This window comes from Hemitrygon akajei, chromosome 6 (assembly GCF_048418815.1).
Source record: "Hemitrygon akajei chromosome 6, sHemAka1.3, whole genome shotgun sequence".
NCBI classification, from domain to species: Eukaryota; Metazoa; Chordata; class Chondrichthyes; order Myliobatiformes; family Dasyatidae; genus Hemitrygon; species Hemitrygon akajei.
Genome location: NC_133129.1, coordinates 155733000 through 155751254, shown reverse-complemented (window position 1 = coordinate 155751254; position 18255 = coordinate 155733000). Strand labels below are relative to the sequence as shown.

General features: G+C 41.1%; 1 protein-coding gene across 1 annotated transcript; it reads right to left on the bottom strand.

The window, feature by feature from the left end:
• Positions 1-1333: 1333 nt before the first annotated feature.
• On the bottom strand, positions 1334-10837 carry LOC140728769 (prestin-like). Its single transcript, XM_073047720.1, has 3 exons — positions 10768-10837; positions 4628-4720; positions 1334-4456 (listed from the first exon to the last, which is right to left on the bottom strand). The coding sequence occupies exon 3, from the start codon at positions 4354-4356 to the stop codon at positions 2008-2010; it is 2349 nt and encodes a 782-aa protein (XP_072903821.1). The 5' UTR covers positions 4357-4456; positions 4628-4720; positions 10768-10837; the 3' UTR covers positions 1334-2007.
• Between the last annotated feature and the right edge of the window lie 7418 nt (positions 10838-18255).

The following is an 18255-nucleotide window of genomic DNA, read 5'->3' as shown; positions in this document are numbered from 1 at the left end:
TTGGAAGATAACTAATCTAGAGGCAAAGAAAATGAAATGTTCCATTCATTCTCAAATCTGCTGTTGTAAAAGGAGAGAAAGAGTTACGGGACAAACTTTTTATTGAATGAGAATTGGATATATTTTGGTCTTACAGTCAAAAATATGAATATAAATGTCAAAATAAATGTACTCAACATTTTTGTCAATATAGAGACAGCTGCGTAAAAGTATTACAGACATCATAAGACACATCACAAAGAATGGAATCAGTATACCTATGTCATCCTAAAGATCATATGATGAAGCAAGGAAGGAAAATGAGCTGAAATGGGAGTAAAAATTGTGCCCCTAAGTAGACAAAAACAAGATGAAGAGAAGAGATCAAATAATAAATAATTACAAACTATACAAAACAGACAGATCAGAGAGATTCTAACAGTAAACATATGATAATTATATTGGTAAATATCTTTCTACCTAATTTCTCCCAGGATTCGCCTCCATAAGAGTGAACCATCTAGTTCATCATAGTGTTTGACCTTTTTTATAAGTATTCAGATCACTTGTCATTCCTAAGGTGCCTGTCAAATTCCAAGAATTCCCAGATATGCGACATTACATAGAAGTACACCAGGACTGAAGACAATTGGTATTCAACATCAGTAAACACATTCCTTCAATTGTAACTAGAGACTGATTTTACTATTTTACAGATGCTATCTGACCTGCTGAGTATTTCCGCCACATCCTGTTTTTATTCCACCCGCTGGAAAGATTTCCCCAATTTCAATTGACTTCAGATTTACTCTGTTTCTTGGCATTAGAACTGATACAGCATTATAGCTTGCTGCACCCAATCCAAACCATACTAGCTTCTCTTATTGCCAACTATTCTGGAGAATACAACTCAAGAGCAACTTTTTGTGACCATTTGTCAGAATAATCAGCGTGTTTTTTTTGACATTCTGATAAAACTGGTTATTGCTAATTTTATTAAGTAAACACCTATCTGGTGATTTAATCTATCACTATAATTTGGTTGTTGCGAATTTGATGATATTACTTTTTCTTTCAACAATTTTAATGTGTTGCCCCTCTATCCAAAATCCTGATTGAAACAAAATTCATTACATTCTGTGTTCTGTTTTATAAAGATGTGTAGCAAATTCAATCACAGTGTTTATTAGTTCACGAGTAATAGAAACACAAATTCACATACATAGTCCCAGATATAAAAAATGATTCTATGTGGTAGTTTCAACAATGTGTAATCTGCATACAATTTATTAAATTAACAACATTATTTATAAGGATATAAAAAATTGAATAATTAACAAATTTAAGAGCACAGATATAATTATATTTCTAAGTAAAATTGCAAAATAAAAGCAAACATAATTAAATCAATTGGCTCTCTGTATGTGAGATAGAAGAGGTTTGGGTTGTTGGTTTTTAAGATCTCTATATAATGGCTGCAGAAAAGCAGCCGTGTCAAAATTAAGTCCAAGTAGTTTTTCAAAATAATTAAATATTATATGTATATCCTGTCACTTTTCAAAAGAGTGTAACAGCCAAAAGCTGCACACGTTTCAACAGTCATTCCAATGCAGTGTGAGTTCAAACACATGATTTCTTAAATTGCTAAGTTATCGTAATGGGGGCATATCCACACACATGCTTGCGAGATGAAAATGTGAAAATTCGTATCATATTATAACTGCTGACTCCTAAACATGATAACTCTGTTTCTGAAGCATCAGCTATGTGTCAAAGACAACCTGGAAGTCAACCACAGGAACTGGCAGTTACAAACATCAAAATGCAAAAAAATCTATACAACTATCGATGCTGAATAGATGAATGAATTCCTTCATGCTTTTTCTCCCATTTTAATTGATGTGTTTTCTCTCTATGTATGCTAATGTTGAAAAATCATCATTATAACTATTGTTTGTCAGAAAAATAAACATAAAGAAGAAATATGGTGTCAGGTATGGACTTCTATGATTGTTTGAAGTGTACACCTTATAAGGCTGATTCATATTCAATAATCCTCTGATTTGCTGATTTAATGCCTGTCCTTTGATCAGAAATATCCTCCCCTCGCTCCTTTGGCCTAAAGACTTCATTTATACTGCTACTTGCATCCATCTTACTGGTAATTTCAGTGGAGTCACATTCGGTTACCCTTTCATCATCTGTCTCAAGAATGCACTTGGATCCTCGGAGACTCTGGTTTCGTTCTGCTGCTTGTTGCAGGGCAAATAGTACAGCGTCATGGACGCTGCTGAAAGTGAAGCTCTGGGTTGTTGCTTTGAAATAACCGAGTTGCTGTATAGTCTTTAAAACTCCACCTGAACAGCCAGCAAGAATGAAGCCAATGCCCACACTCTGATATTTCTTAAATAGATAAATTAATGCGTTAGTCCCTTCATCATCCACAAAGCTAACTGACCTGCAGTCCAAAATAACAGTATGAACAACTGCAGTTTGTTTGGATATTCTACGCCTATATGAGGCAGTATGATTGATTCGCCTCAGAGCACTTTCATCCATTGAAAGGAACTGCGTCGATTCTATTAACATGTGATATTTATCTTCCACACTGTATAATTCATTATTGCTTCCTGAATTTCCTCCATTCCAAAGGTAACGATTCACCTTGACTTTTAAACAGGACAATAAATAATCGACATTCCCATAGTAAATAGAATCAAATATTTTTATAATTTTAATGCCAACTATTTCTTTGGCAGTTTTCTCCACGGACAAATCTACATAGTTTTCTGTATTGGGAATATGACCCAAAATGGCAATAGAAGGTCTTTGTAGTCTGTTTAGAGTGAGCAAAATGGAAAAAATTATGCCTACTCCTAAACCAATGTCTACGCCTAAAAGACAAACAGCCAAAAATGTTACTATTCCAACCACAAACTCATATTTGTGCTTCTTACATGCAAAACAGTATTTCCAGAAAAACTTGAAGTACCATCCCAGATTTGAAATTACAATGGCAGCAAGAACTGCTTTTGGCACCAATAGAAGCACTGATCCTGCACAAAGGAGAGCTATAAGACTAAGGCCAGCTGCTACCAATCCTGCAGCTTGCGTTTGACCACAGGCCTTTTCCTGTACCACGGTTTGTTCCCAAACCCCAGACGCAGCAAAAGTACCCAGAAATGACAGCAGCAGATCACAGACCCCCAACACAATGGTCTCCTGGTGCGGATGATAACTTCGGTTGTGCTTTTTGGAATTCTCATTCCCCAACGAGATGCTGACCGCAAAGGTTACAAGTGCAAGAGCAACAGCATCTGCTGCAACACTGGATATTGAGGAGAAAGAAGGAAGGGTGGGTTGTGGCAAAGTAAATGGGTAATCATTTATCAGTCTGATATTATAGTTGTGCTCTAGTTCAAACCAGAATGTCAAAAACATAGAAATAACTATTGCAATAAACTCTACGGGTATAAGATGCTTACTATAAATACAGTTTATTACTTTAAAAGGTGTCAGAAATGCCAAAGTTGTCAAACCCGTAATCACTGAGGCAACGTTTATCTTACTAGCGTTTGCAATTATGTCTTTGAAGGTATAAATGAGCGATAAGGGACCATGATGAAAAGGCCCATCAATACCAAGTAATACAGTGAGGAAGATGATTATTAAGTGCAAAGCTGTTCCAGCTCTGAAGCCAAGCATAACAGGCTTGGAGATGTAAGTCCTTAGGAAACTGAGGCGACAAATTCCCATCAAAATTAAAATAACTCCAGAAAGACAAGTGAGCGTAGCCAAATGCAGTTCTCTTGAACATTTTGGAGAACAGTCGCTGTCAGAAGCAGGCTCTTGAGCTTCAATATGGCTCGTGCTCTTGGCAATGAGAAGAGCAGTGACTGCAGATGTTCCGTAGGACAGATGTTGAGTTGTGCCAAGAAGACAATATAAGATGGTGGTAACAAAACTCGTGTAGAGTCCATTAACAGCTGGCTCTCCAGCACATACTGCAAAAGCAAGGGACAGAGGAGTTGTGAGTAGACCCACATTAATTCCAGACAGTAGATCTCCTATAATCCATGTTTTTACTTGATAAGTGGGAAACCATCTAAAAATAGGAAAAACTCGCCGTATTAATTTTTTAAAATTGTATGAAACAGGCAATGTTAGTTCAGATGCTTTTCTCTCATATTCGCACAATTTTTCTTCATTATAGTGATCTATGCGATGAAAATAAGGAATGCCACCAGTATATGAAACTCTATGTGGTGTCTTTGCAGCAAAAGAGTAGTTTCTGTCGGTTCTGACCAGTGGGATGTTTGAACCAGATGCGTCAGCATTTCTGTCACTGGACCAAAAGGACTCCGAACTTCCAAGCATATTCTTCAGCTCTCCGGTCACCCCTTCTTCCCTTCTTCACATTATGTTCACCGTTCTCTCCATTGAATATTTCTCATATAAGTTTTTGCTTTTCAAATACCTACAAAGAAATGAAAATTACAAATAAATCAATCATACTTTTGCTCATTTTAGTGTAACTTTGTTATTCAATCCAATAATTTCAGCAAACAAATCTCGGTACACTTCAATTTGCCAAACTATTTGCCTGGAATTGGCAGACAGCATTCAGAGGTACGAAAACATACATCACCTCAATGATCCAGTCATCCCTCTGGCAGGAACTTAATTTTCAATGCCGGTCATTATCAGATGTCAGTTCAACAGGATGTCTCTCATCCTTCACCTGCCACAATATCAGCCAAACAGCAGGAAGGAGAAAGAACAAATTTTAATTTACAGGTCAGTCAATAAAAGTCATACTCTATATGATCGAGAAAAGTCTTAAAAATCACAAGCAAGCTTTTAAAAAATAAAAAAGACATATTTTGAAATATTTGAATGGGATACACACAAAATTAGATTTTTTTTTTGTGCCAGCAGTTTCGCAATAGAAGGCATGATTGTTGTTGAGGGAGTAACTATTTCTGATGTTCAAGATTCCAAAATTAGAGGTATTGTATCTTGCACCTTTTGGTAATAGCAAGGGGAAATCTTGCCCCTTCTACTTCTGTACAGAGATAGGAAGGGGCAAGATTTCAAAATAAGGATGAGAATTTAAAAATTGTTATGGCTTAACCAGGAGCCAATGTAAGTCTGAAAATACAGTGATGTTGGTAAAGGAAGGGAACTAGGAGGCCAGTGAAGAAGGGAAAAGTTTTAAAAATTGCAGATGTGAACATTTTTAATTAAATGCAGGCAGCATTTGTGGATAGATGGAAGGTCATCAATATGAAAAGTTTAATCTGTTTCTCTCTGTACGGACTGCAGGGTGAATTGGAAGAGATTTGGCTGGAGATATCCAAGGCATGAATGAGTGCATCAACAGTCATTGAGCTGAGGCTGGGGCCGAACCAAGAATTTTACTACGCTGCAAGTAGCTCAAGTTAGTGATGTGTATGGATATATGATCGGAAGCTCATCTCTCTATTACATGCGACACCAAAGCTGTGAATGGCTGCTTCAGACTCGGGGGTGTCAAGATGAGGGAAATCTCAGTAGTTTTCATGAGAGGAACGGAAGAAAGGAAGATCTTAATCTTTACAGTATCCAGCAGGAGGAAATAGTTCATCCAGTACTGTGTATTGTACACCAAGCTGTAGTCAATAAACAATAGCTTGACATACATAGTCCAGATGTCCAGAGCCAAAAAGATTGCATCAGCTGTAGACCTATTGCAATAAAAGGTGAATCAAAGTGAGTCAGGTCCTTACCAAGGCAGGAGTTGATCCGAGCTATTATCAACCTCTGGAAGAACTTCATTATGATAACTGATAAGGGTTTCTGGATGGCTCCTCCTGGGCACTGGTACAATTAAGGCAGGTGGAACCTCGGACTGCACAAGTGAGAGGCTGAAGATGTCCCTGGACACTCCAGCAGCTGGTCAGCATAGGTTTTTAGCCCTGGAACAGGTGTGCAGTCAGGGCCTGATGCTTGTGAGAGTTTCACCCTCCTGAGTGATGTTCTGATGTCAACCTCAAGACAGATCACTCACAGCATCATCAGGTGCTGTGGGGACTAAAGCAAGTGTGTCGTAATTCTCCCTCTCGAAGTGTGTATAAAGGACATTAAACTCATCAGCTGGAGATGCATCATTGTCACCTTGTAGGAGGTGACGGCAGACAAGCCCTGCCACAGCTGTTGAGCAGTTATTGGTGTCTCCAGTTTCGTCTGGAATTACCTCGTCATTTTCCCCATAGCCTTCAGGAGGTTGAACCTGGACTTCGTCATAGAATCATAGTAAAGCACAGCACAGAAACAGGCCCTTTACCCCTTCTAGTCCATGCAGAACTGTTAATCTGCTTTGTTGCAACAACCTGTACCTAGACCATAGGTCTCCACGCCCCTCCCATCCATATACCTACGCAAATTTGTCTTAAATGTTGAAATCGAGCCCACATCCACCACTTCCACTGGCAGCTCATTCCACACTCTCACCACCCTCTGAGTGAATAAGTTCCCTCTCACCTTCCTTAGTCATTTCACTTTTCACCATTAATCTGTGGCCTCAAGGTCTAGTCTCACGTAACCTCACTAGAAAAATCCAGCTTGCATTTATCCTATCTACATCTTTCATAATTTTGTACTTCTATAAAATCTCCCCTCAACCTTCTACGTTCTAAGGAATAAAGTTCTAACCTATTCAACCTTTCCTTATATCTTAAGTACTTCAAGTCCTGGCAATATCCTTGTCAATTTTCTGAGCACTCTTTCGATCTTTTTGACGTCTTTCCTGTAGCTAGGTGACCAAAACTGCACATTATGCTCCAAATTAGACCTCACCAACATCTTATGCAACTTCAACACAACATCCCAACTCCTGTACTCAATACTTTGACTTATGAAGACAAATGGTCCAAAAGCTTTCTTTACAACCCTGTGTGCCCGTGTCACCACTTTCTAGGAATTATGGATCTGTATTCCCATTTCCATCTCTTCTACCACATTCCTCAGTGTCCTACCACTCACCCTTGTTATCCAAAAGTGCAATATCTTTCATTTGTCTGCATTAAATCACATCTGCCATTTTTTCAGCCCGCTTTTCCAGCTGGTTCAGATCCCACTGCAAGCTTTACTAGTTTTCCTCGCTATCCCAACCTTGGACTCATTGCAAATTTAGTTATCCAGTTTACCATATTATCATCCAGGTCGTTGATATAGATAACAACCAACAATGGACCCAGCACCAATCCCTACAGAAGGCCTCCAGTCAGGGAGGCAACCATCTACTACCACTCTCTGGCTTCTTCTGTGAAGCCAACCTCCAATCCAATTTACTACCTCATCTTGAATGGCAAGCAAATAAATCTTCTTAACCAACTTTTCATGCAGGACCTTATCCATGTAGATAACATCAACTGTCTTGCCTTCATCAATGTTCCTGGTAACTTCCTTGAAAAACTCTACAAGATTAGTTGGACATGACCTACCACACACAAAGCCATGTTGACTCTTCCTAGTCAGTCCTTATCTATCTAAATACTTATACATTCAGTCCCTTAGAATACCTTCCAACATCTTAACCACTACTGATATCAGGCTCACCAGCCTATAATTTCCTTGCTTATTCTTAGAGCCCTTCTTAAACAATGGAACAAGGTTTGCTGTCCTTCAATCCTCCGTCACCTTGGTTAAGGATATTTAAATATCTCTGCTAAGACCTCTGCAGTTTCTGCATTAGCCTCCCACAGGGTCTGAGGGAACACCATGTCATTATCTACACTAATTTGCTTCAAGACAGCAAATACCTCCTCCTCTATAATCTGCATGTGGTCCATGATCTTACTGATGCTTTGCCTCTTTCTAGAGACTCTGCTTCTATCTCCCGAGTAAACACAGATGCAAAAGATCCATTTAAGATCTCCCATCTATTTTAGCTCCACATCTAGATTACCACTCTGATCTTCCAAAGGACCAATTCTGTCCCTTACTATCCTGTTTCTCTTAATATATTTGTGGAAGCCCTTAGGATTGTCCTTCACTTTGTTTGCTTGAGGAAACTCATGACTTCCTTTAGCCCTCCTGAATTTCTTCTTAAGTATTCTCTTGCATTTCTTATACTCCTCAAGTACCTCATTTGCTCCTACCTGCCTAAATCTGCTATACACCTCCTACTTTTTCTTAAACAGAACCTCAATATCTCTCGATAACCAAGGTTCCCTAAACTTGTTACTCTTGCCTTTTATTCTGATAGGAGCATACAAACTCGGTACTCTCAAAATTTTACTTCTGAAGGCCTCACACTTGCCAAGGACACCTTTGCCAGAAAATAACCTGCCCTAGCCCACACTTGCCAGATCCTTTCTAACACCATCAAATTTGGCCTTTCACCAATTAAGAATCTTAACCTGAGGACCAGACCAATCTTTCTCCATAATTATCTTGAAACTAATGGCATTATAATCACTCGATGCAAAGTGTTCCCCTACACAAATGTCGGTCTCTTTCTCTAATAGATCTAGTATTGCACTCTCCCTAGTTGGAACCTCTGTGTATTGAATAAGGAAATTTTCCTGAACACATTTGACAAGCTCTATCCCATTCAGCCTTTTTACAGTATGGGAGTCCCAGTCAATATGGGGAAAGTTAAAATCACCTTCTATCATCATTTTATGTTTCTTGCAACAGCCTGTAATCTCTCTACAATTTGCTCCTCTAAATCCCACAGACTATTGGGTGGTCTATGATATAATCCCATTAATGTGGTCATCCCTTTCTTATTCCTCAGTTCCACCTATATAGCCTCAGCAGACGAGCTCTCCGTTCTGTCCTGTCCAATCAATGTTGTGACATTATCCATGACTAGTAATGCCCTTAAATCCCTTCCATTCTATCATGTCTAAAACAATGGAACCCTAAAACATTGTGCTGACAGACCTGCTCCTCCTGTAACCAAGTCTCTCTAATGGCTACAATGTCATAATTCCACATGCTAATCCATGCCCTAAGCTCATCTGCCTTTTCTACAATACTCCTTGTGTTGAAATATAGACAACTCAGCAGACTGGTCCCACCATGCTCAATCTTTCGATTGCTAAATTTTAATGCAAGCTCAGCGACGTCTTTGCTCACAACTATTCCACTGTTACCTCTGGCACTCAGGTTACCATCCCCCTGTAACTCGTTTGCTTCCCCTTCCCCCACCCCCATGCAGCCCTAGAGGCACAAGAAAACCTTCTTGCAGGGATATTAGTCCCTCTCCAGTTCAGGAGCAAACCAGCACTCTACACAAGTCCCATCTTCCCTAGAAGAGAGCCCATGGATACATAAATCTGAAGCCTTCCCTCCTGCACTATCTCCTTAGCCACATGTTAAGCTGTATGATCTTCCTACTTCTGACCTCACTAGCACATGGTATGAGTAGCAATGCTGAGATCACAACCCTGGAGATCCTCTCCTTTAACTTAGCAGCTAACTCCCAGACCTCACTTTTCAGGACCTCATCACCCTTCCTATCCTTGTTGTTGTTATCAATGAGGACCATGACCTCTGGCTGCTCTCCCTCCTACTTAAGAATGTTGTAGACTCAATCTGAGACGTCCCTGACCATGGCACCTGGGAGGTAACATACCATCTAGGAATTTCATTCGCATCCACAGAACCTTCTGTTTGCTCCCCTGACCAAATAAATCCCTTATCACCAGGGATCACCTCTTCTCCCCCCCCCCCCCCCCACTTCCCTTCTGAGCCATAGAGCCAGACTCAGTGCCAAAGAAATGAAAGAAATGACCACTGTGATTTTCCTCTGCTAGGGCAGTCCCCCTCACCAACAATATTTAAAGCACTGCACCTCTTCTCAATCTCTGGATTGCCAATGTTTCTGGATTCATTCTCAGGAGCAAAAGAGAAATGAAGAAAGTTTTTGAGCTGGAACTCACCAGATAAGATATCAGTACAAAGACAATCGAGGCTTTTGAAAGGAAATTGGGCAGGCCCTTGAGAGAGTATATTTTTCAGGGGTAAGGCAAAGAGCAGGGGCCTGGGTAGATTATTGCACAGTAATAAAAAGCTGGAGTTGGTAGGCCTCCACTGTGCTGTGGCAATTCTATAATTCTAATTACAACAGGAGCGGGCTTTTTTAGAAGCTCACAGGATGAGGCAATGTGCCAGAAATCAGATCAGTTGATCAGATGAAGTATTAAGGCAATTAAGGTACAGGGCAAGTCCAAGCAAGAAAACATTAAAGATTCGGCTGCTCTCTGTCCGATAGAAAACATCTAAGTAGTAAAAAAAAACAAAATTAAAGTTCTTTTGGCTGCAATCCTGCCCACTGCCAGCTTTTACTGGTCTCAACCTGAAATGTCAAGTGTTTTCTCCCGTCACAGATGCTGCCTGACTTGCTGAGTTTCTCCAGCATTGTGAATGTGTTGCTCAAGATTTCCGGCATCTGCAGAATCTCCTGTGTTTGACCAGCACGGCTGGCATTGGTTGGAAGCTTCAGCTAAAATGGTATGTGGGTCTAAATGATGCAATCAGAAAACAACTTTGACATTGTCATTACGTTTTTGTTTGTTTGAGGTTAACTTAAGTCCGAAAGTAAAAATTTTGTTAAAATGGCATCCAAAAAAAAAACGGATAAGGAGCTCCCAAACTTGAATTTATACCTCATGCACCATTCCTACCACATGGCCAGGCTTAAAGTCAGTTGAAGCATTCAGCAAATGTTAAAGCTCCACTCTTGTCACCACTGTGAACAAAATCATTAAATCATTATTCCTTTATTTCTGCACTTACCCATTTCTTTAGGCTTCTTTGGGCTGTTGTTTTGGCTCATCAGCATAACTGTACTGGTGCTCGTGTTAACATAGAGAGAGTTGAAGTAAGCCTTTGTAACATGGCTGTGAAGTCCAAACTAGGTGTCCCAAATAAGGACTAGCATGGAGACCACGAGAATCCTTGCCAAAAATAGATATGATATATAGTAGCTCAATCTATTAAGATAGTATTGGCCTTTACAGCTGGGAACCTATCGAATGTCCACTGCCAAAATTCTACAAAGATTTTACCCATTGATCCTAGAAGTAAAATTAATATAATTTATAATTTACAAAATGATGCCATTTATCTATTTATTCTGTTCATTGGTCATTTAAAAGTTTGAATATATTGTTTAATGATGGCATTAGGCATTCTGTTTTTTTTGAGTCATTTAAATTAAAGTGCACAACAAAATTCTTTAACAAAACAGCAAATTGAAATTACAGTCCTTTTTGCATTCCCCGTTTACTGCTCGTTTTTAGCAGCTGATTTCAGATGAGCATTGGGTTTGCTTTCCTATTGGCAGCAGGTGGTAGCTGCCCTCGTGGGACTTAGCAGCCTGTGAAAGTAACCCTTAAATCGGCAGCAGTGGGGTGGTACTCAGCACTACCAATCACCGGGCAGAGATACTAGGCAACTTCTGTTCAGTCTCTGTTCTCGATTCTATCAAGTCTGCGGCGCTAAATTGAAGCTGCTGATTCTCCCAACAGGAGATTAGAAGCAGGAGCCACCCTGGCTGTATCAGTGACAGAGACTCTTTGAAGTTAGTAACCGGATCTGTTTGTACCTATGGCTCTTTACAGCAGGGAAACCAATTAAATCCACTCCAAAATTCTACTTATTAGAGAATTACATATTGGTCGCAAAGATATATTGCAAACTATATCACAGCTAATATTTAAAAAATACAAAATGGGATCTGTTCTCATTTCTGCTGCCTCCCTTCTTACTCCCTCCCACCTGACCAAACTTAAAAATATTCCAACTGGCCTTGCATCCTTGCTGTTTTTACTCCTATTTCTCTCATTTCTTCTCCAAACCCCTCTTATCCATCTCTTGTTTTCACCTCCTGTTTTCTCAACACTATTTCCAATAAACTGCTGATCACCCAGTCTTCCTTCTTGGTTCCCATATTAGTGAAAACCTGTCCTCAGATTCTGCACTCATATTGAAATTTGACGTCAGTGCATCCCATTAAAAGAAACAATGATTAACTCCTCTGTAATTGCAATATCACCACCTCTATCTCTGTTCTGATGAAGGGTCTTTGACCAAAAACATTGACCCTGTTTCTGTTTCCACATATGCCGCCTGGCCCAGCATTTTCTGTTTTTATTTCTTTCTCCATAGTGTTCCTCCCAATCCTTTGGCATGCTGCCACCTCCTTAGCCTCTTCCAATCTTTACCTTTGCACTATGTTTGAGGCCCACAAATATTTGAGGGATTTGGGATAATGTCTTCCAATTCTTGGTCAACCCTCTGTTGACCACGTGGGCACGTCACACTCTACTATCTACTACTTCATCATTCAACTCGGCAGGACCACTAGCTTCCATCCCTACATCCCTCTCATTGCCAGAGAGTTGCTGGCAATAGCTTCCCTTTCTATCCCCATTACCTCCAAGTATCTATTCTGGACCACTTCCCAATCCTCATTTGCATGTTCGGCCTCATTGATACCATCAAAAACAATGTCATTCCCACCACGTTCAGACTTTTGAACCATCACCTCTTTCGCATCCCTTTCTTCTTCCACGTCCTCAGACTGTTACTCCTACCTCTCGCATTATTTTGTTACTGTCACTTCAGCATTTCTTAGGCTGATGTTTTTCGTGCCGTATCACTAGGTGACAAGTTAGTGTCTCACATATTATGAGGAAATTGTTATTGTGTAAACTAGCAATCAAAACCTGGTTTAATGATTGAACCTAACATCTAAAGATCTGTACCATGTCCTTTACTGTCATGTACAATATTAACGATATGCTAAAGGTCCCTACATCTTTACAAGTCTATTTATATGCAAACGGCACTGTTAGAAGAACTTTGACAGAGTTTCTTTGGAATATGGTTAACGATTTTTTTAATCTGCCTAGCACCAAATCATTCCTAACTAGATCCAATTAAGGATATGCCAAAAACAAAACCCTGGAATACTACAAATAATGGATTTGTTTGAATGCTTACTAGCTGGGACTAAAGCATGCTCCCGTGGAAGCGAAATGGCAAACAATCAGATAGAACAGTCCCATCAATGATTTATTCCATTTGGATAGGGAGGGGAAAGGTACCAATATTGACCAATTCACCCCTAAAGAATCCTGCTTGTTGACAACACGATATATGGCTGAGATTTGGAACCAACCAAATACGTATCTATACAGATGGTAAATAACCTGAAAAGAAAACCAACATAGAATAATAAGACAGTTTACATTTGGTGGTATTTTAATATTAGTTCATTCATTTTCATCTCAATCCAACATTGAGAGATTAAACATTTCTAGTTTAATAAACTACCTCTGTTAGAGATTCAAAGGCCATGAACTTGCAGAAGAGTCACTAATTGTTCGATGTTCCAGCTTTCGGGTGGCCCTTTTCAATGTGCTCTGCAACAATCCATTCCTAATCCAGGCACAGCATAATCCGGCTAGGAGGGGATGCAAGTAGCACGGGGATTTAAAAATATCATCAGCACTGAAACCAGTGGAATAGAGAATATGCAAAACAAGATTCATAAATCATGCACAGAGAGAGAAAGAGAAAAGCAGAAAGGAGAGAAATATAAAGTCAATGAATGTGGAAGGGTGTATGGTGCCTGAGCGAAGGATGAAATCAGCTTACCCTGATGTGTACTGGACTGGTGGAGAAGGTCAAGGGTAGTGAAGCCAGAGTGAGAGCAGGCCGGCCAATTAAACTGTAAAGCACCCAGCATTACAACAAATATGCCTCAGTGCAGTGGAAAGCAGTGTTCTGAACATTAGTTACAGTATGCTAAATTAAAAGTACAGTTAGCAAGCAGATACTTCTTGCAGGGTCGACTGCAGCTGCAGTAAACACATAAAGAGGAGCTGAGGTCTTGGACAGTGTATAGACCATAAGACTATAAGATATAGGAGCAGAAATCGGCCATTCGGCCCATTGAGTCAGCTCTACCATTCAATCATGGACTGATCCACTTCATCCAGTCATCCCCACTCCCCTGCTTTCACCCCATACCCTTTGATGCCCTGGTTAATCAGGAACCTATCTATCTATGCCTTAAATACACCCAATGACTTGGTCTTCACAGCCGCTCATGGCAACGAATTCCACAGATTTACCGCCCTCTGACTAAAGTAATTTCTCCGCATCTCAGTTCTAAATGGACATCCTTCAATCCTGAAGTCATGCCCTCTTGTCCTAGAATCTCCTGCCATGGGAAATAACTTTGCCATATCTAATCTATTCAGGCCTTTTAATGTTTGGAATGTTTCTGTGAGATCCCCCTCAATCTCCTGAACTCCAGGGAATACAGCCCAAGAGCTGATGTTCCTCATACAGTAACCCCCTCATTCCTGGAATCATTCTCGTGAATCTTCTCTGAACCCTATCCAATGCCAGTATATCCTTTCTAAAATAAGGAGGCCAAAACTGCACACAATACTCCAAGGGTGATCTCACGAGTGCCTTATAGAGCCTCAACATCACATCCCTGCTCTTATATTCTATACCTCTAGAAATGAATGTCAACATTGCATTTGCCTTCTTCACAACCGAGGGTGAGGTAAATGTATGGGACGAGGTAAATCGGTGGATTTATTATTTCTGAACTTTCCTCGATTAGTGATCTGAGGCGAGTGGGGCAGGTGAAATGCTTTGGAAATGTGGACATTGTTGTGATGTTGGAAAGGTTGTGGTTAGTTTGCATACGGAAAGCTTTGACAGATGGGAATAATGACGGCTGGATAATCTGATTACATAATGTAGTCGTATCTTTGAGGATTAAATATTGGGCAGAAACTTAAGAAAAGTTCAACAGGAACATATATCCACATGAGAGGGCAGAAGGAAAATGAATTTGTTGCCTCATCCCAAAGATGGCAACACTGACAGTCTGGAACTCCCGCAGTGAAATGTCTGCCAAGATTGTGTTATTGGAGATGCAGCTAAGCCTTCTCACAATATTCTTGCTTGCTGGCAAAATTGAGTTTAAGCGATTCAGATGGTGGTGCCAACAGCAATACGGCATAGGTTTTCAGTGCAGTGAATATTAGCTTCATTATTACAAGCTTGATTTGTTACATGTACATCAAGACATATAGTGAAATACATCACTTGTGTCAAGTCAAATCAGCGAGGATTGTGCAGGGCAGCCCACAAGAGCTTCCAGCGCCAACAGAGTGTGGTAACAACTCACCAATTCGAACTATACATCTGTGGAATGCGGGGGATAACCGGAGCATCCGGAGGAAACCCATGCAGTCACGGGGAGAACATACAAACTCCTCACGGACAGCAGTGGGAATCGACCCCAATCTTACAGCCCTTGCTCTAAAGCATTGCACGAATCAATCAATTAAACAATGCTGACAAATTTCACTCTGATGTCCTTTCTTAGATTTTTACAGCCATGCTTTCTGATTTCACTCTTATTCAGGAGATATATTTTGCAGTGTTGGCAGCACAGTGGAATCCACTTGATTGGGCCATTGGTTCATCAGGGCAGCCACTTATTTGGGACAACTCTTAAAGAACAAAATCTAAGCCTTGACCGGCAACCGATCAGGAAATCAGATGCCTGAGAGGAGGGAATTTCTCATGAATGGAACAGAAAAAGGCAGCAACTCTCAGCAGCATTTTTGGAGTTTTAGAGGAGGGCATTTCACTCAGGCCCGATGACTGAGTAGAAAATGGCAGCTTTGACCAACGACCAATTGGCATTTGGGATTGATCAGTAGGAACAAATGAAAGGAAGGCAGGGACAAGCACAGCGGCCATCATTGCAGCGGCCATTGTTGGAGTGGACAGAGTTAGAGTGATGATTTTGAGGCTTTTGCTCTTCGAGGCATCAGCAAGGAGAAGCTTCAAGTCAGAGAAAGCAAAAAAGAAGACAATATAACCATATAACAACTACAGCACGGAAGCAGGCCACCTCGGCCCTTCTAGACCCACTGGCCCACACTCAGCCCATAACCTTCCATTCCTTTCCTATCCATATACCTATCCAATTTTACTTCAAATGACAATATCGAACTTGCCTCTACCACTTCTACTGGAAGCTCATTCTGTAGGTAAAGCTGTAGGTAAAGTTCTTTTCCTCCCTCCCTTTTTCACATTTGCACAGCCAGGACAGTAGGGATGCCAGGCAGGATAGTTGAATGCTCCCATTGTGGGATGTGGGAAGGCAGAGAGACCGCCAGTGTCCCTGACGACTACAGCTGTGACAAGCACATCTGGCTGCAGCTTCTAAAAGTTCACATTGAGGAGATGGACCGGGAACTGGATGAACTTGGGATCATTCAGGAGGCTGAAGGGGTGATAGAACATATAAAGAGGTAGTTACACCCAAGGTGCAGGATACTGGAAAATGGGGGACAATCAGGAAGTGGAAGGAGGTTAAGGAGCCAGTGCAGATCTCTCCTGTGGTCACCCCCCTCAACAACAGGTACACCATTTTAGATGCAGTTGGGGGGGAATGACCCAGCAGAAGAAAGTCACAGTGGTCAGGTCTCGCACTGAGTCTGGCTGTGTGACTCAGAAGGGAAGTGGGATGAAGAGGCAAGCTGTGGTGATAGGGGAGGTGTTAGTGAGGTGAACAGAAAGGAGGTTCCCGGATGGAATATTGCCTCCCAGGTGTCAGGGTCTGGGACTTCTTGGATCAAGTCCTCAACATTCTCAAGTGGGAAGGTGGATAGCCAGAAGTCGTAGTCCGTGTAGGTGCCAATGTCATGGGTGGTAGGAGTGATGAGTTTCTGCATAGGGAGTTAGGTGCTGAGTTAAAGAGCAGGATCTCCAGTGTTGTGATCTCAGGATTGCTACCCACGTGCTAGTGAGGCTAGAACTGGCAAGATTATACAGTTTAACAAATGGCTAAGGAATTGGTGTAGAGGGCATAAGATTTTTGGATCATTGCGCTCCCTTCTGGGGAATGTGGGACCTGTTCAGAAGTGATGGTTGCACCTGAACTGGAGGGAAGGTTTGCTAACGTTGCTCAGTGCAGTTTAAACGAGAGTTGCAGAGGGATGAGAACCAAAGAGTGCCAGAACAGCTAGTGGTGAGGTTGTGGAGCCAAATGCTGGTAAGATCTCAAAGTCTGGAATGCAAAGGTTGAGCATGATGCGACTAGTGTCCTTGGCTGTGTGTATTTCAATGCAAGAAGTATCATAGGAAAGGCGGTTGAGCTCAGGGCATGGATCCACACCTAGAATGATGACGTTGTAGCCATCAGTGAGACTCAGTTGCAGGAGGGGCAGAACTGGTAACTCAATGTTCCAGGGTTCCATTGTTTTAGATGTTACGTACCCCGTAACTGGGTCACTTACCAGCAAAGATAGAGAGGTCCGTTGAAGTCTATGGTACTATTTTTAACAGTATTTATTGATAGAAATACACAAAAATAATATCAATGCAAACACACAGATAATATACGTCGTCAATACTAAATCTAAAAGTGTGGGTATAATAATAATCAATAAGAAATAGCTCTATCGTTGTCTAGGGGATAATGTATTGTCCAATGGAAATATAAAAGTCCGTTCAGTTCATACAGGCTGCAGCCGTTGGGGACCCTGTGTGGCAATTGTTGAAGAGAGAGAGAGACGGGTTAAAACTTGCCCATTCTGTTTATGGTGTCAATCCTTCGAGAGTCGTTGAGAGTTGAGTTCCCCGTTGTTAGCTAAAAACCGTTTTTCCGTGGCAAAGGTCACCGATTCCGGGCAAATGGAAGCAGACGCACGTGGCCTTCCACCGGCTTTCACTATTACGGGATCGCTAGCATTTCTTCTGGTGCGTCTGAGGGGCTGTTCCCACAGACCCTCTTTTTATCCTGACTCTCAGGGTCTCAGGTGTCAATCAGGTTGGGGATGATGCAATCCCTCCACCAACCTCCTCCTTGGTTCATTGCCTGGGGCTTTGATTGCATCATCCAGGATGCAATACACAAGTCCGTCTCCAAGAGACAATAGCCGGTATCAATGGGTCCGCCTTTCGGAGGCCAGGACACATTCTAACCCTTTTGTGGATTCTGCATGTCTTTCTTTCATTTCCTGTGTCTCCTGAATTGACTCAATAGTGATCTTGCAATTCTCACAAAGGAGGAGGCTAGCCCCGCACCCTTCAGTCCCTCAGAGCTGTGGTACATTCATAACACCCCCTTTCTTCAAAGCGTTTTCACCAGTGGTGAAAACGAAGTAGTACAGAGTCTTACAGGATTTTAGAATCTAACACAATACAAAAACTTTTCTTTTACAGAGTAATACAGTT

Bases quoted from the DNA above. Each gene is read 5' to 3' on its own strand.
- LOC140728769 (XM_073047720.1), bottom strand. From the start codon at position 4,356: ATGCTTGGAAGTTCGGAGTCCTTTTGGTCCAGTGACAGAAATGCTGAC.